Here is a 24980-nt window from a genome sequence, read left to right as displayed (position 1 = left end):
AATTAGAATTAGTATGTCTGTTTTTGTATCTTAATGCTATATTTTAACATTTTTATTACTTAGATTGCTTTGGTTAAAAAATGGCTCAAGTAGAAAAGCAATCTCAATCATATTAAGACCATGTACCAAAAAATATATAAAACATGTAGAGTGACATGCATTTTGAACAACTAGATTTGTCCTTTCATTTCTCCATCTCTATAGATGGCTTGTACTTGTTAGTGCAAGGCAGTCTGTATTGTGTCTTCTTCTGCAGTGTCTTCCACATGAACAACATATGTTTGGAGTACTATTTGATTATTATGTTTATTATAATTTAAAATGAACTGAATAAGTAGCATCATATATATGGAATTTTAAAAAGAATATAAACTACAAAATAAAAGTATATTACCAGAAAAGGTTTATTTATTTGGTTTAAAGTTTTGTCAAGCAAACTGTTGGGAAAATAATTGAAATAATAAGCAAGCCTAGATTCAGCAAAACAGTTATATAGTAAAAAAAAAAAAGTAGACATAATCTCCAATTTACATAGATCTGACATGGATATTCATTAAGAACAAATGGCAAGTGTGCTGGGCTGTAGGCAGGTTCGCCCTTCTCAAGAAGAAATATAGCAACTGTTAAATAGGTCATATACTGCCTAACCCACATCAGTCATTTACTGAATAAGGCTTGAGTTTAGCCTCTATCCAATACAGAACAGAGGGATCTGTTCCTTGGGAAAAGTGTGCTCTGATTTTCATAAGAAATATTTTTAAAAATTTGCTGACCAATGTGCATATGTTTGGGACTGTCCTTTCAGTTTTTCTTGTGTGGTTGATAATATGTTCACATCCTTTAATTCATACACACACATGTTATTTCATTTGTTCATTCATTCATTTATTCACCAAACATTTAGTGAAAGCCCACTATATATAGTGGTACATGGCAACAAAAATCATCTGTATTGATAAGGACAATCAACGTGGAAATTATGTGAAAGTTTTTCGATATAACAAAATTTTTATTCACTTTTATTGGGCTATGGTCCCAGAACTATAAAAGCTCCCGTCATACTCTGGAACTAACTTAAAAAACACATGGGACATAATTTCTCAACAGAAATGACCTCAATCTCATCAAACTAATAGATTATTCTGGAGAGCTTATTATGTGTTAGATATTGTGTAATCATGGGGATAGAAAAATAAATTAAGACATATTTGCCCTTAAGATCACCCACTCTGGATGGAGGGGAGACAGCAAGATAAATATATACATTAACTCTAATATAATATGCTAATTGGCAATAATGAATATTTAAATAATATGCTTTGGGACTACTGAGGAAGGAATGAATGGCTAATTCTTTTGAAGGAAAAAGTGAGGTTTCAAAAGGAGGTAGCATTTGAACTGGTCACTGAAAGATAAATAGTAGAATTACATGAGAAGTAGAAGGAGGAAGCACAGTTTAGGTAAGAAAAACAATAAAGAAAGGTACAGACTATGTATGACATATTCAGTTAAGACCGATTTCAATATGGCTGGAACACTGCAACATATATGGGAGGGAGCAATAGCTGAAAATGAAGCTGAAAAGTCAGGTTTTATCCTACAAGTTTGAAGAGCAGAAAAAGATTTTTAAATAAAGAAAAAGTACTAGGACTTCCATCCAAGATGAAGGCATAGGTAAATACCCATTGCCTCCTCACACAACCAAAAGGAAAACAACAAATTTAAAAACAAGAAATAACCAGAGCTGCCAGAAAATCAAACTGTATGGAAGTCTGACAACCAAGGAGCTAAAGAAGAAACATTCATCTAGACCAGTAGGAGGGGTGGAGACAGGCATCCTGGGCAGAGAGGATGCACAGCAAGGTGGCGGCTGGTGCATGTGTGTGCGGAAAACCGAGAGGAACAGCTGGGGAGTGAGACAGACTGTGCAATCTAGGGTACTGGTGCAGGAAAAGCAAGCCTCAAAACCTCTGGAGGTAAAAACCTGCAGGGGAGGCGGTGGTGGGAGAAATTCCTGGCCTCACATGAGAGTTCGTTGGAGAGACGTGCAGGGTCCTAGAACGTACACAAACCCACCCACTCGGGAATCAGCACCAGAAGGGCCCAATTTGCCTGTGGATAGCAGGGGAAGTGACTGAAAGCCAGCCTGAGAGCTGAGCAAGTGGCATTGTCCCTCTCAGGCCCCTCCCCTACACACAACGTCACAACTCAGTGACCTGGGTTGACCCGCCTTGGCACATACCTAAGCCTCCGCCCCTTCCAATGTAACAGGCACACTGAGACAAAGAAATATGGTCCAAATGAAAAAACGGATCAAAGCTCCCAAAATAGAACTAAGCAGCAAACAGATAATCAACCTATCAGATGCACAATTCTAAACACTGGTAATCAGCGTGCTCACTGAATTGGCTGAGTATGGTCGCAAAATGGAGGAAAAAACACAGGCTATGCAAAATGAAATATAGAAAAATATACAGGGAACCAATAGGAAAGGGAAGGAAATCAGGACTCAGATCAACGATTTGGAGCAGAAGGAAGAAATAAACATGCAGCCAGAACAGAATGAAGAAACAAGAATTCAAAAAAGAGAGGAGAGGCTTAGGAACCTCTGGGACAACTTTAAACGTCCCAACATGCGAATCATAGGGGTGCCAGAAGGAGAAAAGGAAGAGCAAGAAACTGAAAACTTACGTGAAAAAATAACAAAGGAGAACTTCCCCAATTTGGCAAAGGAAATAGACACGCAGGAAGTCCAGGAAGCTGAGAGAGTCCCAAAGAAGTTGGACCCAAGGAAGCACACACCAAGGCACATCATAATTACATTACCCAAGACTAAAGATAGGAATCTTAAAAACAGCAAAAGAAAAGGAGACAGTTACCTGCAAAGCAGTTCCCATAAGACTATCAGCTCATTTCTCAGAACCTTACAGGCAATAAGGGGCTGGCAAGAAGTTTTCAAAGTCATGAAAAGCAAGGACCTACATCCAAGATGACTCTATCCAGCAAAACTATCATTTAGAATGGAAGGGCAGATAAAGTGCTTCCCAGATAAGGTCAAGTTAAAGGAGTTCATCATCACCAAGCCCTTATTATATGAAATGTTAAAGGGACTTATCTAAGAAAAATAAGATAAAAAACTATGAACAGTAAAACAGAGGGGAGAGGGAGGTGGAAGAATGGGGGAAAGGTACAGGGAATAAGAAGCATAAATAGTAGGTAACCGATAGGGGGAGGTTGAGAATAGTATAGGAAATGGAGAAGCCAAAGAACTTACATGTATGGCCAATGGACTTGAACTAAGGCAGGGTGGGAATGCTGGGTGGTGGGTGGTGCAGGGTGGAGGGGAATAAAGGAGAGAAAAAATGGGACAACTGTAATAGCATAGTCAATAAAATATATATTTAAAAAATAAAAATATATAAAAAATAAATACAGTTAAAGAAAAAAATGTATTTTAAATGCAAGTTTTTAAGCACATTCAATGTGCCGTGCATGGAGTTAGGTGCCTGTGCTGGGGATACAAAGATGAATAGGATATTTTTCTGGCTTCGAGGACCCACTTGAGACAGATACATTGGTCAAGTTTGTGGAGGATGTAGGTGGGAGAGGCTGGATGAACAGATTAGTAGGAAGATGATGAGTGCAATAGTGTGAACTAGATCATAGAAAAGCATAATCAGCAGACGGCATGGAATGATAGAAATGGCACTGGCAAGAAAATCAGTTAGACCTTAGTTCAAATTCCAGATAGCCATTGAGAAACATAATTTTTGAGGCAAGTTATTTAATTTCTTTGTAGTTTCAGTTTCCTGGTATATAAAATTGTGGCCATTATACATATTTTTTCAAAGTTGTTACGGAGACTAAAAATAATATTCTACCTGTACCCCATGCTTAGCTCATTACATTTTAGTGATTATTATTAATAAAAGAAGAGAACATAACCTATACTAGATATTTAAGAGGAAATAAAGGTAGGGCTTAGTGGCTCGTTGTGGAGAATGAAGAGTAGGAGGAATTAAGTGTGATTCAAATATTTTAGAGCAGGTGACTGGGTCACCTGGTCCAGTTTTCTACCCCTGTCCAGTCTAAATTCATGCTCTAAGAAATGCAGTATTCTCCTCTGAAGGATCTATGTTTTATAATTTGTTTTCCCATGAAGCCCAATACATTTCCATGGATATGTCCCAACTCAAATATTATTTATGTAATAGCAGGCAATCTGCCATCAAATAGGAATTCTCTTAAAAACCATTAGTGGTTAATTCCAAGTCCAAACATTCATTTATTCAACTCAATCTTTATATAGGAACATTTCAGAAAAATATTCTATGCCTTCTCAATTAGTAAATAACTCTAAGATAGGGCGATTAATTTATACATATCTTTGTTTTAAATTTATTTTTAAATTATAGTTGACATCCACTATTATCAATATATTAATTTCAGGTGTACAACATAGTGATTCGACATTTATATACCTTATGAAGGGCAGGGTGATTAACTTGATGAACTAAAGTAATGAGTCCCTGAAAACCAGGTTAAATGGAGAATACTTTAACTGCATAAATGGAAAAAAAAACAAAATTTCAGAGAATTATGTGTTCTTCTGGTGTATTTTGAAAATATCTTTAGGTTTTCTACAACAAGTTAGAACAGAAAGACAAAATATTCCAGAAGATTCTTTTCCCAATGAATAAGTGGTGCTGATTCCTATAATAATGTATTTTATGGATTTTTATTACAACATTTGTAGGTGTGGAAATTCATTTTATGCATTATATTTTATTATAGTAGTGTTGGCTAAAATACCACAATGTTCATAGACAGGAAATGACCAAAAATAAACCAGCTTCACTGCATGCATCCAATGTAAGCAAAGAAAACATTACACCAAGTACTTTCCCATTTCTGGCAGGGGAAAGAAACCTGCAATATGTCATTTTACTGTAGAGCTGTCCCAAGTACAGTGAATAGTAAAATCATTAATGGGATATAGCAAAGTTTTATGGAATTTCTTCTATATATGTGCCTATAATTTTTTCATGGATACTTGTTTCCAGGGCTTTAGTTACACACCCATAAGCCAAAGGTCACAGACATTGTAACACAAGAATTAGCCACCTTTTTGGCATTATGAAATACTAAAGAATATAAATGGGATTGTTAAAAGTGGAAAAACTATGTAATATTAAAAAACAAATCAGAACCCCAAGGAAGAAACCTGTGGCCTTCTGACTAGCTTTCTACCTTCAAAAAGAGCCAAGCTTACTTTTATCATTCTGGAAAGATGAAATGTAACTATATTTTTAAAGACTTACAGATAATGTAGTGACATAACTTGTAATATTTAAAACATTTTGCTTTGAACTTTCAGATAAAACAGCAGACAGGCTCAGCATATGTTTGAAACCTCTCCCTCTAAGACCCCATTAAAGTAATTACATGGTATAAACCCACACCACCACAGTGCATGAAGGGAGGCTTCTGCAGAAAGAAGTTTCGTCAAATTTCTAGAAGCTGAAAAGTGAAGAATGTTGAGTGATGAAGAAGGACAAAGAAAACTATAGCTTTGAATATGCACTGGGGACAAGAATAAAGATGGCAGCCAACCTGCCCACTAGAGCTTTGGGAAGGAAGAAACAGAAGGTACGATGGAAGATGGGAGTAAGAAATGACACTGAATACAGGGACATTGTCTGAAGATCTATAAAAGAACCCTATTGCCTACTTCTCCCACTGCCAATAAAACAGTCAGGCAGGGTAGCACTGCAGATCGGTAGGAAAAAGAAAGAATACTTGATAAATAATGCTAGGGCAACTGGCTATTCCTATAGGGGAAAAACCCTGAATCAGATTTCAACCTCAAACTTAAAAATCAATTCCAGGTATAATAAATACTAAAATATGAAAGGCTGAATTTTAAACTTTTAGGTAGATAAAATGAAAGAATATTTTTATAATCTAAATGTAGTAAAGATTTTTTTCCTAAACAAAATCTAAATGAGTAAACCATAAAAGAAAAGAAATACATATTGGTATCTTCAAAATATAAATTGTATTTAAAGTCAAAGACACATGTCAAATTGCTTAGGGGGAAAGCAGAGAATGATAAGAGGGCCCGGGACCAAAATCCGAGCAAGTCTATGAGAAGTTGAAAGGCTAGAAGTAATTGAGGATATGAGAAAGAAACATGATGAAAGAAAAAAAAAGTCTATTAGTTATATGATATATAACAGTAAAGAAAATAATGAGACTAAAATAGGTCAGAGAGAGAGTAGGCTTCAAAAAGATAAATGTGAAGTTCAAAGAAACTGGAATGTAGAAAGGGCAGCACAAATTTTGTTGTTCAATTGAAGAAAAAAAAAAGATAAGCAATAAGAAACCCCAGATCAAAACAAACTATGTATGAAAGGCATGGCTTAACCCCAGATCAAAACAAACTATGAAAAGCATGGCTCAAAAATGAAGCAAACTAAAGTGTGGCATGGTTTTGAACAACCTTTGAAGTGTAAATAAGAGGGGATTATTTGGATTATTATACTAGGATTAGTTTCCTTGAGTGGCTTTGGAAGCATAAAATGAAATATAATCATAGTACACTACCTAACTCCCATGTGAAATACAGTTACATAATAGTTACATAACCATAGAAACTTAAACAGCATTTACTAATTTTCAGTCTTTAGAACATTCCAACTGACAAATGTTATGATTATAGAACAAATATACATTATCTTAATCTTGAAATGTAAAAGTATAGTTCATAGAATATAGCAAAATTATCCGAGTTACAAAGAAGAGAACACGGAAGAGTAGGGAATTCCAAAACTCCATCCCTCCATAAAAGCAACAAATATGCTAGCAAGAACTGTCAGAATCAACTTTTTCAGATTCCTGGGAGTCTCCAACAGACTGCCTAAGGTCAGACAGGAAGGACATCTGACATCATCAGAGGCAGATCCAGAAAGTAAAAACAGCGGTCTCCTACCATACTAGTTCACACCACAAAGTCAGGAAATCAAGACAGATCAACTTAAGATGCAGAAGCAAAAAAGAAGAGTCTCACAAAGAAATACCCCCCACTTGAAGGGAAAGGAGGAATCCCCAGAAAGAGAACTAAGTGAAATAGAGGCAATTATTAGATATTGAGTTCCAAACAACGGTTCTAAGGAAGCTCAATGAGCTCAGTGAGCTCAGAGAGAATTACAAAAAACTACAGGGAAACTATGAGGATCTTACTGCAAACTATATCAGCATGAAAAAGGACATAGAAACTAACAATAAGAGACAAGAGGAAATAAAGAATACAATTTCTGAATTGAAGAACACAGTAGAAGGAATCCAAAGCAGGCTAGATGAAGCCAAGGATTAAATCAGCAAGCTGGAGGAGCAAGAAAGAGCAAGAAAATGAAATAAGACTCAAAAAGAATGAAGAGGCATTGAGGGAAATGCAGGACAACCTGAAATGTAATAATATCTGTATAATAGGGATACCAGAAGGAGAAGAAGAGGAGGAAGGGATAGAGAACCTGTTGAAAAAAGTAGTGATGGAAAACTTCCCTAAATTGAGGAGAGAAAAAGCCACACAAGTCCAGGAAGCACAGACTGTCCAACTCAAGAGGAACCCCATGAGGCCCACTCCAAGACACATCATCATGAAAATGGCAAATATCAAAGACAAACAGAGAATCCAAAAGGCAGCAAGGGAGAAAGAGGTAGTAACGTATAAGGGAGCTCTGATATAGCTAGTAGCTGACTTCTCAACAGAAAAACTCCAAGCCAGAAGGGAATGGCAAGAAATACTCCAAGTAATGAAAAGCAAAGACCTGCAACCAAGACTGTTCTACCCAGCAAGGCTGAAATGTAATAATATCTGTATAATAGGGATACCAGAAGGAGAAGAGGAGCAAGGCATAGAGAACCTGTTTGAAAAAGTAATGATGGGAAACTTCCCTAATTGGAGGAGAGAAAAAGTCACACAAGTCCAGGATGCACAGAGGGTCCCATGCAAGAGGAACCCAATGAGGCCCACTCCAAGACACATCATCATGAAAATGGCAAATATCAAAGACAAACAGAATCCTAAAGGCAGCAAGGGAGAAACAGGTAGTAACATACAAGAGAGACCCTGAGCGGCTAGCGGCTGACTTCTCAACAGAGACACTATAAGCCAGAAGGGAATGGCAAGAAATATTCCAAGTCATGAAAAGCAAAGGCCTGCAACCGAGACTGCTCTACCCACCAAAGATGCCTTGTTTAATTGATCTTGTCTTTCCACCAAAGACCAAATTCTGTGTTTCCCTGTGCTGTGGAATCATAGCCTATAGCCAGGCTCTCAATTAAAATGGAAGAAGAAATAAGGAGTTTCCCAGACAAAAGAAGGCTTAAAGAATACAAACCAGCAAACCAGCACTGCAAAATATGCTAAAGGGACTGCTTTAAGGTGAAGAAAAAGAGTCCATGAATACCCAGTTCCTTTCACAGTTGCCAATACTTGATATTACCAATATTTTTTAATATGTATTAATCTGATTGTGACAATGATGTGTTATTTGAATTGTTACTTATTATTTGTTGAAACTAAACCTGTGTTTGTATATTTCTTGCCTATTTCTATTATTTTTAAAAAGCTTTAAATGACTTTTTGATATTCTTTATCCATTTTTTAAATTAAATGTAGAATTTTTTCCCTAAAAAACCCAAAACAAACCATTAACCCTTTTTTAGCTGTGTTGTAAATACTTTCCTATTCTATTACTTGTCCTTTAACTTTTTATACATGTATATTACAGTACAGTCTTAAATGTTTAGTATTGTCATATTGTCAATATTTTATTTTATAGCTTCTGGGTTTAACTATTTTACTTCAGGGTAAGAAAAATATTAGTTTGTATTTTTCCTAAAACTCCTTAAATTCTACATATTGATTTTTAACTCACCTGAATATTTCTTGTATAATATGTGAAATAAGGCTCTATATTTGTTTTATTTCAAGTAATAGGGGTCCATGCGCCTTGTTTGTTGAATAAGCCTTATTTTCTCCATTGACTTGAAATATCAACCTAATCACGTATTACATTGTTAGACAGATATATAAGTTTGTCTCTAAAATGTCATTATACTTTATTGATCTACTTGATTATTCCTGTGCTGGTGTCATGTTGGTTTAATTGCTGAGATTTTATAATGGTTTTAAATTTTTTACTATTTTATAATTAACTTTGACATTTAAAAAAAATATGAAATCAATCTGCATTTAAGAAGGAAAGAAAGAAAGAAGAAAGAAAGAGATGGAACTCCTACCTTTTGCAACAACAGGGATGGAACTGGAGAATATTAAGCTAAGTGAAATAAGCCAGTTGATGAAGGACAAATATCATATGATCTCTCCTATAAGTGGACTCTATTAAACAAAACAAACTAAAGAACAAAATAAACCACAGGCATGGAAACATGGAGCAGACTGAAAGTGACCAGAGGGGATGGGGGAAAAAGAAAAAAAAAAGAATCAACTTTTTCAGAACTCTGAAATCTAACAAAAAAAATTATAACAACCAGGGGAATGCTTTAAAAAGTGCTGAATTTTACTAAGAGAGTTCTGTGGCATTAAAAGACCTGAGAAGACCCTAGGCAAATCATCTCCAACTGTTGGAAAACAAAGAAAAAAAAAATCTTGAAAGCAGCAAGAGGTAAATAACTGGTTATATACAAGTGATCCTCAATAAGATTAACAGTCAATTTCTCATCAGAAACCATAGAGGGCTGAGGCAGAATGGCTGTCAATAATATACTCAAAGGAAAAAATCTGTCAACCAATAATCCTATATCCAGCAAAACTGTATCTGAAAAATAAGGGAGAAATCAGTATATTTTTCGACAGACAAAAGCTGTGAGAATTAGTTGCTAGTATGCCTACCATACAAGAATTGCTAAAGTAATACTTTAGACTGAAATGAGAGGACACTAGACAGTAACTGAAAGCCATATGAAGAAATAAAGAATGCTGGAAGAGATCATTACATAGGTAAATATAAAAGTCAGTATTACTGTTTTTTCTTGGTTAGTAACTCGTTTTAGTACATGATTTAATAGACAATAATAATAAATCTAGAAACTGATTTTGCATTATAATTTCCACCAATAATTCACTATCTCTAAAGTTTAATTTTTATGGCTTCATATATAAACATTATCTGTCTCCATGATTTAATAGTTTTTAGGACATTAAAAAGGGTCAGACCAAGATAATGTAAGGCTGTCTCCATGACACTTTGAATTTACTTCAGGGGAAAATAACTTTTTTACCAGAAATTGTGGCTCCTAATGATTCATTGCTGCTCTCCACATTGAACCCATACATCACTTCCCCCACCCATGGTTCCCAAACTCTTCTTTTATGCTCCTTGCTTAAAAAGCCTCTGACTTTGTGAAACCCCTAATAAAAATTCTAAAACTCTTGGCAGTAACTATAAGGCACAACAATTTTCATAATAGATACTTCCTCTTGGAATTGACTGCTTGTTTTTGAGGCCATAAAAGTGAAGACTCTATAATTTTAAGTTAACTTAGAGGGTCACAGCATTTTTTGGCCATAAGGTGCTTAGAAAGTTCAGTATCAGGGAAGTCACATTAATAGTCTGGAATTCGCCTATCAGGGTTACTTTTGCCAAGTAAAAGAGCCAATTAATAAACAAAGACACTCTGGCACGCCTGCAGTTGCCCACAAACAAGCACACAGAATGCATGTCTGAGGTTGGAAGAAGATAACACTTGTCACTGTTGAATACTCTGACCCCTGGTTCCACACCCAGCTCTACTTCAGTGTCTATAATAATAGCTTCAATAACCTTTTCTCCACTGATGACCTTCACTTCTACTCTTCAACAACCCAATCCCAAGGCCACAACAATGGCCCCCAACTGCTCCCCGTGTTTTCATTATTTACATATATTCTACCTCTAAAATCCTCAAATTCAAAAACTCACTGACCATAAATTCCCCCTGTTTCAGCTCACTATTAACCTTGTTATATCTTATACTTATCATCATCAACTTCATTTAGACTTCCAGTCACAGCAATTCTAAATTTTCTTTCAGTCTGTTGGCAATTTTCTGTATTTAATTCCTTAGAAACCTAGCCTAGAACATATGATATATCATTTCTTTCTTTTGTCATTATACTTAAATTTTTCATTCCTTATCTTTGATCTTTTATCTCCCTATTCTTTATCAGACATTTAGCTTCTCTATGGTGATACCTAGCTACTATGTGTACTTGGAATACTTAACAATTCAAACTATAGTTACACTTTGCCAGTTAGCTCCCTCTGAACACCAAACAAGGCCAACAAAATGAAGAGATATACCAGGATTTTTAAAGTGATGATTGATTATGCTAAGAAATCCCTTGAAATGAATAACTTAAATGCCATTTGAATAAGATTTTAACATTTCTATTTTAATTAAGTAACTTTAAAGTTCAAATGCAAGAAAAAGTGTGTGAGAATCAAAACATTGAAATGTATACTGAAAGTTGATTTCCAAGATATTAAAACTTCCTACATAATTACTAGAATCAAAAGTCTAGTATTGACATTAAAACAAATTAAGTCAAACAGTGAAATGGAACAGAAACTCCAGAAATATATCCAAATATTTATTGGAATTTAATGTAAGATGGAAATGGCATTCTCATTTTTCAAAAGAATAGGAATAATAATTGAGGACTGCTATCATTAGCAAACTGACTAGTCAATTGAAATAAAATCAAGTTAGACTCTTACTTAACTATATTAAAAATAAACTTTATGTATTATAGGTCTAATTTTTAAAATCTTATTAAAATTTTAGAAAATTGCAAAATTATTTGGATAAACTTGGAGCTAGGAAATCTTGAGGAAGATAGAAAAATATTTTTTTTAAAAGAGAAATCATGTAGTATTTCATAAATCTAAAGACCAATAATATAAAGTTTCAACTTTATAAAGTATTATAATTCTAACCAAGTAAAATTATATTTTTGATATTTAAATGATATTAAATAAAGCTCCAGGACAATACAAAAGTGATATATTTGTTATATAAGTTATCACTTAATTACAATTTTCATTCTTGTTGATTGATTTTTTTAGCTGAAAGAGCTAAAAAGCTCTACATGTGAATACCCAAGAAAACTGAAGAAAATACATTGATTCTATAACTAAAAATTTTAAATTTTGTCTAAATATATGTCACTTTTTAACTCCAGGAAACTTCCAAAATATTATTCTGATGTCTCTTAAATTACTTTCTTTATTATATACTTTGTATTAAAAAAGCTTAAAGAATAGTAGCTAAAAAATTGATATAAAAAGCCATATCACATTTGGTATGAAATGTGATTCAGAATTTGGTTAAGGTAATTAGATAACTGTGCTTCATCACATGAAACAAAAATGAAATTCTATCTGATTTTTAGGTTTACTTTAAAATTATATATGTATTTAAGATTCTCGATTTATAACCTTTGGCATTTTAATTACAGTGTGTCTTGGAGTGGGCTTCTTTGCATCCCTCTTGTTTGGGACTCTCTGTGCTTCCTGGACTTGCATGTCTATTTCCTTCATCAAATCAAGGAAGTTTTCTTTCATTATTTTTTCAAATAGATTTCCATTTTCTTGCTCTTTCTCTTCTCTTTCTGGCATCCCTATGACGTGAATGTTGGACCTTTTGAAGTTGTCCCACAGGCTGCTTATACTATCCTTCATGGAATTTACCCAGGCCAGTCAGCTGCAAGGACTGGCTGTGACCACTGACCACCAACTTCTGCCCTCTGTGGAAGATCAGTTGTACAGTGACAGGATAGTGGTGCTCCAATGTGGTCTATAGCTGTTTACAGGGTGCACAGGCTCTGGGGTTTCCAGGGTGGTACAGGCCAAGGTAAGGTTCTGCTCAAGGCCACCCTGCCTGAGCTATAAAGCAATCTGAGATGGCTGCTACTTGTGCTTTGCTTGGAGATTCCCAGGTGAAGCCAAGCTGTGATTCTAGGTTAGCTGCTGCTAACACTAAGCCTGAGGCCACTTAGCAAGAGGTATGGGGGCCAGAGGCTTACTGGGGCCTGCTGTTGCTTATTTGATAGGATTTAGGAAGTTGTGAAGCATGAGCCAGGACCAGCCATGCATATAGAAAAGTTTCAGTTAACAGTTTGTGTGGGCTCATTAATTGGGTGGGACAGATCCTCAGGGAATCTCTGGGGTGGGAAAACAACATTAGCCAGGTTGATGGAGTCTCAGATATGGCACCCACCTACTGGCTCTCTGGCTCCATGGGGGGAGGGCTCAGAAAGGGGACAGTAGCCTCTGCCCACCTTTCTGTCTGAGCAAAACTGTTCTCCAGATCCTGCCTTGATGCCAGACACTTCAGTTCCTCCCTGTATGCCACTGGTGCCTTTCAAGCTGCTATCCTGGCGCTAGAGTTCAGAGGGTGTGAATCTGAGTAAGACTGTGCATGGGTTCTTTAAGGGGAACTTCTTAGGACCCTAAAAGTTTCCTCCACTGGCTCAACCCCTGTGTCTTTTTGAAGCCAGAAGTTATGGGGAATTTTCTTGGCACTGGAACCCTGGACTGGGGGGCCTGGTGTGGGGCTGGGATTCCTCGCTCATGAGATATCCCTCCAGAATTTTTATCCACCACACCTGCATGAGGGACAAACCCATTCCATGTCTGCACCCCTCCTACAAGTCCGGATGGATGTGGTTCCTCTAAATCCATAGTTGTCAGACTTCCATTCAACTCATTTTCTGACAGTTCTGAATGACAGTTGTTCTATATTTTAGTTGCAATTTTGATGTGGTTGTGCAAGGAGGCAAGCTGTGTTTATCTATGTTGCCATCTTGACCGGAAGTTAAAAGCAGTTAGTTACCTACAGGGGAGTTCCCATAAGACTGATAGCTGATTTCTCAAAAGAAACTTTGCAGGCTAGAAGGTACTGGCAAGAAATATTAAAAGTCATGAAAAGTAGGGACCCACAGCTAAGATTGCTCTACACAGCAAAGATATCATTTAGAATCGAAGAGCTGGTAAAGAACTTCCCAGATAAGAAAAAAACTAAAGGCTTTCATTACCAAACCATTACTACATGAAATGTTAAAGGGACTTATTTAAGAAAAAAAAGATCAAAAGTATGAACAATAAAATGGCAAAAAATACATATCTAGCAACAAGTGAATCTAAAAAACAAACTAAGCAAACAAGAAGAACAGACACAGAATCATGGATACAGAGAGCGTTTTGACGATGGCCAGGTAGGAGGGGGATGTGGGGAAATGGGTGAAGAGGTGAGGGGATTAAGAAGTACAAATAGGTAGTTACAGAATAACCATAGGATGTAAAGTACAGTGTAGGAAATGGAGCAGCCAAAGAACTTATATGCATGAGACAGGGACATGCACAATGGTGTCGGGATTGCCTGAGGGAGTGGGGGGTGCTGGGTGGACGGGAGCAAAGGGGAAAAAATCGGGACAACTATAATACCATAATCCATAAAATATAATTAAAAATAAAATTACATACATATATATTTTAAATTATAAGTAAACTATATATATATTTAGTCTGTTCGGGAAAAGTCCAGCCATTATTAATATAATGAGAAACATTTGCATGACATGAATGTAACCTGGCAGCCAGGGAGAGTGGACTGTAATGCACGTGTTGAACAATGACGACTTCACTGTACTAGTCAGTGGGGGCGGTAGGTGCCATTGAGTGAGCATGTGTTCTGTGTGGCTGTTGCATTCAATATGACTGAGCAAGTAGAGCAAGGAATCTGCATCAAATTTTGCATTAAGCTTGAACAATCCTCTGCAGAAACTATTTAGCTGATTCAGAAGGCCACAGCTATGGGCAACTGCTGATTGGCAGCTTCATTATGACAACATGCCAGTTCATGCATCACGTCTTCTGCAGAGTTTTTGGTGAAACATCAAATCACCCAATTGACTTAGCCCCTCTATAGCCCAGATCTGGCTCCCTGCAGCTTCTGGTTCTCTCCCAATAAAAATATCAACTTTAAAGGGAAGAGATTTCAGTTCGTCAATGAGATTTAGGAAAATATGACAGGGCAGCTAATGGTGATTGTGAAAACTGTGTGAGGTCCCAAGGTGTGTACTTTGAAGGGGACTGAGGCGTCACTGCCCTAGGGACAATGTCTCTTCTATCTTGTAACTTCTTAAGCAAATGTCTCTATTTTGCATACTGCATGGCTGGACACCTTCTGGATAGACTATATATGTATGCTTTATGTTCCTCTCATTTACTTGATTCCCATATGCTTTTTTGAGAGGAAGAGAAATATTCAAAGTCCAGATAGTGTACTACAGTGTGCTCATAAACCAGGAGATATAAATTATATGACATGTGTGTCATAGAAGAAATGAGGTTTTGAGCCATGGGAATAGACAGATACTCAGCAGGGGTGTCCAACCTTTTGGCATCTCTGGGCCACACTGGAAGAAGAAAAGTTACCTTGGGCCACACATTAAATATATTGAGACATGGCATTACAACAAAATTTCATAATGTTTTAAGTAAATTTACAATTTTGTGTTAGGTCACATTCATAGCCATCCTGGGCCACATGCAGCACATGGGCCATGGGTTTGACATCCCTGCTAGAATATAACTGAAATAATTATACAGATTTTATGCTGAATTGTTTAATACTGCTAGTTAAGGGGTAAGGTTTTGGGGTGGCCTCTGGGGATATGATATAGGTCAAGATAATCAGGATTCTTTTCTTCTTGAAACGTACACTCTAGTGGGGAAAACAGACCTGAAACAATCACCTACTACTTATTTAATTATGGTTATGCCAAGTGCTAAGAAGGCAAAGTGCCGAGTGCCAAGAGATAGGAGTGTCTGATCTACTGCAGTCTCTGCAAAGTAGTTAGAGAAGGCTTTTCAGGCGACATGAAGTCTAAATTTGAGACCTCCAGGCAGAGTTAGAGTTAAAGCTAGGAGAGGTAAGAAGTAGAGCAGGGTAGTGGTGTCAGGGGAGAACACACCTGTTTTCAGGAAAAAGGCCGGAAGTAGCTGAGTCACTGAGGCCGCAGCAGGAGAATAGGGTAAAATAGTTGAGGTGGGTAGGGGGTGGGCCTCCTAGGCTATATAAAGTAATCTACATTTTTTCCTATGACAAACTGAAAACCACCAAATGGTTTTAAAACTAGGGATCAGTTTATTTTTTCAATAATTTCATCTCACCTTTTAAGTTTAAACTTATCTCAGTAGGCTTTCTTAAGAACCCTATTGTGAAATAATTATATGTGAGATGGCTTCCCATTTCTGCTTCAAATTTGGTTCTCCAAAGACTAGTATCTGGAAAGAATACCATTGCATACCCTGTTTCCTCTGGAAATGCAGAGATGGTGCTTCTATCCATCTGACAGGGGTCCTGGGAAGGAGAGTCAGAATCTTTTCTGTCTTGATTTGTAGCAATATTGGTTATTCGATGTTGTTGCAAGTCCCACTGCCGTGCTACATTGTTAATTGTTAACCTTTTCTTCTCCTGTGAAAAAGTTTATTGTAACAAGTTCATATGGCAATTTTTGTAGCAGGAGAGTATCCAAAGAGCATATTATTTGAACTATTTATCACACTTTAAAAAGGAGTCTATTTCTTAAAAGCAGCTACAAATTTGTATTCTAAAAGTACAACTGGTCGTTATTTCCCTTCTGCATTCAAACATCTTAATAATAGCCTATCATCCTTAAAGAAAAAAATATACAAACAATGAGAACTCCCACTGGAGATTTGAAAATTCACTACCTGGAAGTTCAACAGAAATTTATATATTTTAGTGTTATCTGGAAATTTAATTTGAAAGAAATTTGCACGTCTTTGTGTTTGAACATAGAAAGAAAACAATGAGTAACATTTTAATCTTCCTACCCAATAATTAGGACTAATATGATGAAATAATCGTGGCAAGGAGGAGAGTAGGAAAGGGACTGATCAATGTTCCAAGCTTCACAGAATAAATTACAATGTCTTAAAATTAATAATTATATATAAACTACTAAAAGAAGTTGTACTAGGCTGAAATGTTTCTAGGTAACTCGTACCATCCTAGATAAATAGAAAATAATTTAGTTCATTATAAGCAATGGATGTCTTAGGGGAGTGGTTCTCAAACATCAGAGCACCTCAAATCACAGGAGAGCATATTACAACACTGACTGCTTGTTCTCACCCCATTCTGATTTAATGTGTTTTAGGCAGGGCTCCACAACTTGCATTTGTAACAAACTCCCAGGTATTGCCAACGACCTCACTTTTAGAAGCACTGATTAGGGCTTTGGGGCTCCATTCACTCACAGAAACCTATTAAAAAAGCAGATCTAGATGACTGAAAGAAACTGTGCTAGGCTGAAATGTTTCTAATTGATTTATTTAAATGGACTGAGGGAAATAATCACTATTCTAATCTATTCTACCAAAGTTAATATTTTTATATGGCTTGTCAATAAGTGCAAAGGCTGAAAACAGACACTTTCCCCTTCCTCTTTACTGAGAACACAACCATCCAATGGAAATCAGTGTGTGGGACTGACCCCTCTTTCACCTGCTTTCTCTGGGGCCAGTGAAGGCTGTTAGGAGGGTACCTGGCCTATATGCTCAGAGCATGTAGACACGTAAATAATTATTTTTAGTGCCTACTCTTTGCCTATATTTGGTTATCTGAAGTTACAGCATATAGAAATGGCATCAAATATGAATAAAGTGATGACAAAGCTAATTCAAACTATACTTTTAAAAAGTTCTATTTCTGCTCTTAGAGATGTTTATTAGCATTTTTTCTATGGCTTGTCATTTCAAATTTGTCTATATAGTTCAGTGAGTTATACTTAATATGTATATACTTCTGAGACTTTTTGACATTCTATGTACATCTCCTATTCTGAAGCAAGAAGAAATCTGTTATTCTACCATAATTTTTTTCCCAAATCTATAATAAAAAAGGCACCTTACCTTAAGAAATTCTATTTCAGTTATTTGCAGATGGCTGTGACAATCTAATTCTTAACCTAAGCAATGCCCTTATTTTTATTACCAAGGCCACTTTGAAAGAGGCAGCAGGGACAGTGAGTTAATGAAGGGCGGCCATCGTGCCGGTTCCAGGCACTTGGCTTCCTGGCTGACTGGGGGTTGGCAGGAAGTCCTCACTGAGGTGGATATGGCAGTGCTTAGAAAAAAGACACACAGTGTCTGTACACCACTGAGTGGATTACATTTATAACAAGATACTCTGAAGCTATAAACGCTTTCCTATACCCTGGGATCGGGGGGAATCACTGGTTGCGGGGGGGCCACAGGAGGATTCTAGAGATTTGTGGAGCAAGAAAAAAAGAAGAAAAGATAGAGATTACGCAAAGCAGAAGGGGTAAAAGTATTCAAAGAAAATTTTATGCTCAGTGATTACAGATGCACCTGGCACATCAGTTACAATCATGTTTCTAAAGCCAAGTGGCGAGACATTGCCGATTCTGTGTTAAAGTGACAATTATTTTAGAAGATGCCAAACTTCAGCTCTACCGCTTGAGTTAATTCTTCATAGTCCAAGTAATACCGCAACAGTGTATGTGCCCTGACTATCACTTCTATTCGTTTCCAGGCTTGGAAGGGACACAGAAAAGCAACAAGGCAGAAGATGCGTCTATGTGCTCTTCCTGTTCTTCTACAACCACCCATCCCATTTTGTCAGTGATCAATGTGTGTTGTCGTGTGAAACAATCCCCAGCAAACACTGAGGGCCATTGGTATCGTGACCTCCAATTTGAGCTTGGGCTAGAACCCAGGTCTTCTGATTTCCCATACTTTCCCTCTTATTAAAAACCTTAAAAACTATGTGACTCTCATAATTAAAAAGTCCTATTTAGTGACTGCAAGAGACTCATTTGTTTTTTTTTTTTTTTGAAGTTTTCATAAAAATTTTCCAAACATTTAGTTTTGCTAAAAATTTAATGGCACATTTTTAGAAATGCTGATGAGAATAAGCAGCTGAATTGGGTATACCACAAAACAAAATTTCAGTTGGAAGGTTGAGCCAAGTGCAATTCGTTGCTTATATATATAGTAGGCTCTACTTAAACTAGCTTAGAGCTAAACCATATGCAGAGTTCCTTTGCTTCTTATTCCTTTCCATACTCTAGGGCTCACACAAGTGCCCTTTAGGTCTAAAGGTTTTGGTCTACTTATTTATTTATGCATTGCTTTTTCATTCATTCATTCATTTACTTATGCGTCCGACAGCAGCATCGGCATGGTAGGAAACACTACTCTGTCTAAGTGAACCAGTCAGAAACTTTGCCATACCATCTGACAATGGTAAATCTTGTTCCTATACATTTTTAAAAATCTGCCTACAATTAGATCTCCTATAAGCCCATGTGCTTTTGGCCAGCCCTTGGGATATTCCATTACCGGGACAACTAAAATCTTACTGACTAAACCATTTGAAGGTAGAGATGCCCACAGGGGTCTTAGTTACCTAAGTAACGGAATGAGGGAAAACAAAGGGTGGGGAGGAGTCAGCAGGTAAGGACGCAGCAGCATCCTGAATAATGGTTCTAATTACATTTGAAGTAGTAGCCTGAGCTGAGGGGGCTCGGGGCCAAGTTGTTTTTCTCTTTTGTTAATTTAAGAGTAGTTTTCATAGAGTAAGATACACACATTAACGTGTACTCTTTGACTGGTTTTGAGAAGTGCATATACCTGTGTCATCCATAGTCCTATCAAGATAGACAACATTTCCGTTACCCCACTAAGTTTCCTGGTTCCTTAAGTTTATTATATCAAACTTTGTATCCCTACTAGTCATTTCTGAATTCCAAACACCATTTTAATTTTAATTTTAAAAAGAAAAGCACCTACTAAGACAAGAATGAATATGATCATCAGGGTGATATACTTAGTTTTAGGACATAGTATGAAGTTCAAGATATAAGCTTTAAGCTGTCTTCTTTATTATATTTTGTGATGTTAATATAAAATATTTTAAAATAAAACATTTTACTTAAGGAAAGAAATATCTGATATGCTAAATCACTTAAAACCAGTTTAAAACAACTTTCAATCCCTAAATGTATCAAAATCTGTAACACCTCCATATCAGAGAAGACAACAGAGAGTTTTCAAATTTAGAAGTTTAAATGCCATGAGGAAATACAGTTGATGCACTTGTGTGGAAACAAATTATAACTTCTGCTATATTTATTTTATCTCTTTCTTTAAAAATAGCTTTTGCATGTGTTTTATAATGTACATCATATTGTATTTCAGAAGTACAAGTTTATTTATAAGTGGCAAACTTAAAAAAGTTTTAGGGGTGTTTATGAAAACTGTTCCATTGACAAGAATGAAAACTTCAGAGTTGGAAACCACTACTCTAGCTGATTGGCCAGCTTTGGTGTACGTGTGTGTGGGCAACACATGCATGCGGACATCAGGGAAAATACCTTCAGCAAGGATTGCTTGTGACTCTCCCGCTTCTTCTCTTCCTCTTTTTTGGCTACAACAGATGCCATACGCCTTTCTTCTTCCTAAAGAAATTTTTTAAAAGTATTAAGTATTTAATCTTTTCTTCTGCTAAATATCTTTGGTTCTGCAAATCTAATTTTCTTTGTGAGATACATACTACTTTGCTAACAGAAACTATGCTCTCAAAAAAAATTAACATGTCTTTCTTTATTTTCTTCTTTCTAATTCTAAAAAAATCTGTCTTAACTCCACTCCTAACTCTGATGTGAGATAAATCTAGCTAATACAAGAGTGAGAAAATATGAGAGGAGAAGAAAAAAGAGAGGAGCAGGCTAGATAATTTTTCTTTATACACGGAGCACACAGCACCACATAGGAAGATTTAGATTCTCTATGATGAAGATTAATAATAATACTTCTAACAATTTTGATTTGATTTATGGTTGCAAATCAGCTTTTTAAAATGGTAAAACAGAGTTGAAAATGATGGTGGAGGAGTGAATGAGAGTCACACTGACCTCCTCCCAAGACCAAACTGGAATTGTGACTAAATAGTGGAGAAATCACCTGGAAAACAATGGAACGATAGCGGGAGAGGAGCCTTAGAGGTGCGGACAGACAGTGGATTCAACTCTCACACATCCCAACGGGTGAGAAGTGCGGTGGAGGCTCAAGAGGGTGGGCTGGGCGCCCACGGCCACCAGCACCAGAGGGGCAATGGCCAGTTGGATCCCCCTGAGAAGAACAAGGTCTGAACCATAAACAGGGACCTAGAGACTACAGCAGCTGAAATTAGGAAAATGCACCAACAAAACGCAACCCAGAAAAGCTTAGGGGCGCTCTCTGCCAGAGACAGGTGGCTGGGGATGCAAAGAGACATTTAAAGGGCCAACGCAAAAACTGGCAGTGGCAGCCGCCTTCCTTGATCTCTGGGTAGAGGCGGCAGCAGAGTGGGCTGGTGCCTGAGGAAAGATTGGCGAGGAAAACTGTGAAGAGAACTGAGGCAGTGTCCAGCAGAGCCCCGGTGATAACTCACCTCCCACTCTGCAGCTACCACTTCGCCCAGGCATAAGGGAATCAATTAACCCGCCTTTTGTGAGCTCCGCACACAGCTTGTGCGCTTGTGGGCTGGGGGCTGAGTGCAGACTGGCTGGAAGAAATAGAGGATCCCTGGCCAAAGGGGACACACAGCTGCATAGAGAACCTTGAGGAGAAACTGGAGACAGAGGGGTTGGGGAAAGAACTGGAGGATTATCTCAGATGCCCAGAGCAGAGTCCCTCCCCATTCCGTAGTCTCCATATGGGCAGGCAGGACGCACACCCCCGAAAAGGCGGAAGCGGGCGCGCCGGAGCCAGAGGTGAGCGATTATGGTCCACAGAAATAAGGGATCCTTAGGCGAAGGGGTCACAGAGCTGCCCAGAGACCCTGGAGGACAGACTGGAGACAGGATTAACCAGAGTCCCGGAGTTGACGTCTTCCCATTTCCAGTCTCCATTTTGCGCAAGCAGGCCACGCCCCCAAAGAGCCAAAAGCAGGGAAAGCACACAATAGAAGACCCTAAAAAGACCAGTGCGGGGATGCCCACTGGGTGCAGGCGACAGGAGAGCGCGTGAAGTCGCGTGAATAAGTCCCTGGGGCTGGTCCCCGGGGCTGGGGCAAGCAAGCAAGCGCGCGCACCCAGGCCTGACCGCGGACGCGCCAAGGCTGGCGGGAGATCCTGCCGGGCTGGGGAGCGCGCTCAAGGAGCCCGCGTGAGAGTGCAGAGCGATCCAGAGAGATAGTGGATCCCTGGCCAAAGGGGTCATGGAGCTGCCCAAAGCAGGAGTCAGACACTGACAGTAGACTCCTGGAAGGCTCAAAGGACCCAAGGTCATAGAGGGTCAACAACTGACATCATCAGAGGAAGACTCAGAAAGAAAAGTAAAGAAAAAATAAATAAATAAATAAAAGACCCGCCTACTACCATAGAGGTTTAATCCACAAAGTCAAGAAATCTAGATGGATCATTAAAACAGAAGCAAAAGGAAATAAATAAACAAACAAACAAACAAATAATACTCTCACAAAAATGGGAAGAAAAAGAAGTTCTCCCAAATGAGTGGAAAAGGGGAATCCTCAGAGAGAGAGCTAAATGAAATAGAGGCAAGGGAACTATCAGATATTGATTTCAAAACAATGGCTCTAAGGAAGCTCAATGGCTCTAAGGAAGCTTCAGCCAGCTCAAAGAGAACTATGAGAAACTGCAGAGAAACTATCAATCTTACAGCAAACTATATCAACCTGGAAAAGGACAGAGAAACTATCAAGAAGACACAAGAGGATATGAAGAATACCATTTCTGAATTGAAGAACACAGTAGAAGGAATCCAAAGCAGGCTAGATGAAGCTGAGGATCGAATCAGTGAGATGGAGGATGAGGTAGAAAAAAGCTCCCAGAAAGAACAAGAAATGGAAAAAAGACTCAAAAAGAATGAAGAGGCATTTAGGGAAATGCAGGACAAGCTGAAACACCATAATATCCGCATAATAGGGATACCAGAAGGAGAAGGAGAGGAGCAAGGGATAGAGAACCTGTTTGAAAAAGTAATGATGGAAAATTTCCCCAATTTGAGGAGAGAAAAGGTCTCATGGATACAGGAGGCACAGATGGCCCCATTCAAGAGGGACCCAAGGAGGCACCCTCCAAGACACATTATCATGAAAATGGCAAATGTCAAAGACAAAGAGAGAACCCTAAGGGCAGCAAGGGAGAAACAGGGAGCAACATACAATGGAGCCCCGAAACAGCTAGCAGCTGACTTCTCAACAGAAACACTACAAGTCAGAAGGGAAGGGCAAGAAATATTCCAAGTCATGAAAAGCAAGGGCCTACAACCAAGGCCGCTCTACCCAGCTAGGCTCTCAGTTAAAATAGAAGGGGAAATAAGGAGTTTCCCAGACAAAAGAAGGCTAAAAGAATAAGTCCCTACCAAACCAGCACTACAAGATATGCTAAAGGGAATGGTTTAAGAAGATGAAGGAAAAGAGTGAGAAAGAAAAAAACACAGGTACAAAGAGAAAAAATGAATAGGTTTCTATCAGTAATAACTCTCAATGTAAATGGACTAAATGCCCTAATCAAAAGACACGGGATAGCTGAATGGATAAGAAAACATGACCCACACATATGCTGCCTACAAGAGACTCCCTCAGAACAAAAGACCTACACAGATTGAAAGTAAAGGGATAGAAAAAAATATTCCAAGCAAATGGGCAAGAGAAGAAAGCAGGGGTTGCAATACTTACATCAGACAAAATAGATTTCAAAACAAAGGCCATAAAAAGAGACCCAGAGGGGCACTTTATAATACTTAAAGGAAGACCCCATCAAGAAGACATAAACATTGTAAACTTATATGCACTCAACATAGGAGCACCCAAATATATAAGGAAAATCTTGGATGACTTCAAAAAAGATATAGACAGCAACAAACTGATAGTAGGGGATTTTAACACCCCATGTCAAAAATGGACAGATCTTCTAAACAAAACATCAGCAAGGATACTGTGGAGCTGAATGACACACTCATTCATATAGCCTTAACTGACATATATAGAACCTTACATCCCAAAGAAGCAAAATACACACTCTTTTCAAATGCTCATGGAAGTTTTTCAAAGACAGACCACATGACAGGACACAAAGCAAGCCTCAGCAAATTCAGGAAAATTGAAATAATACCAAACTTTTTCTCGGACCACAAGGGCTTGAAACTGGAAATCAACCTCAAAGAGAAACTTCAAAAACTTGCAAACTCATGGAGACTGAACAGTAGACTATTAAACAATGAATGGGTCAATAATGAGATAAGAGAAGAAATCAAAAAGCTTCTGGAAACAAATGAAAAATGAACATACAACACTCCAAAACCTATGGGACACAGCAAAGGCAGTCCTGAGAGGGAAGTTCATAGCAATACAGGCTTCCCTAAAAAAGATAGAAACAACTTCAAGAACTGGAGAAACAACAACAAATAAATCCCAGAGCAAGCAGAAGGAAGGAAATAATTAAGATCAGAGCAGAACTGAATCACACAGAGACCGAAAAGAACAATTCAAAGGATCAACTAATCCATGAGCTGGTTCTTTGAAAAGATAAATAAAATCAACAAGCCTTTAAGCAGACTCATCAAGACAAAAAGGGAGAGGACCCAAATAAATAATACAAGAAATGAAAGAGGAGAAATAACAACTCATGACACAGAAATACAAAGGATTGTAAGAAACTACTGTGAACAATTATATGCCAAGAAATTTGAAGATCTTGATGAAATGGACAAATTTCTAGAAAAGTATAATCTTCCAACACTGAAGGAGGAAGGAACAGAAAGCTTGAACAGACCGATAACAGCTGGGGAAATTGAAGCAGTAATCAAGAAACTCCTGGCACGCAAAAGCCCTGGGCCGGATGGTTTCACAGG

General features: G+C 37.7%; 1 protein-coding gene across 3 annotated transcripts in view; it reads right to left on the bottom strand.

Moving 5' to 3' along the window:
- Positions 1 to 24980, bottom strand: part of LRRC49 (leucine rich repeat containing 49) — a 157852-nt gene that overhangs the window by 33323 nt on the left and 99549 nt on the right. For all 3 annotated transcript variants that reach the window (XM_054595298.1, XM_054595395.1, XM_054595484.1), the window contains 2 exons: positions 20498 to 20581; positions 16382 to 16548 (listed from right to left, as the gene is read on the bottom strand). In XM_054595298.1, the coding sequence (XP_054451273.1) occupies positions 16382 to 16548; positions 20498 to 20581 (251 nt within the window). The remainder of the gene's footprint in view (positions 1 to 16381; positions 16549 to 20497; positions 20582 to 24980) is intronic.

The sequence above is a fragment of the Pteronotus mesoamericanus genome, unplaced genomic scaffold, assembly GCF_021234165.1.
Source record: "Pteronotus mesoamericanus isolate MK-2021 breed Mesoamerican mustached bat unplaced genomic scaffold, CSHL_Meso_final contig_100, whole genome shotgun sequence".
Classification (NCBI taxonomy): domain Eukaryota; kingdom Metazoa; phylum Chordata; class Mammalia; order Chiroptera; family Mormoopidae; genus Pteronotus; species Pteronotus mesoamericanus.
This window is presented reverse-complemented; position numbering and strand designations above follow the sequence as displayed.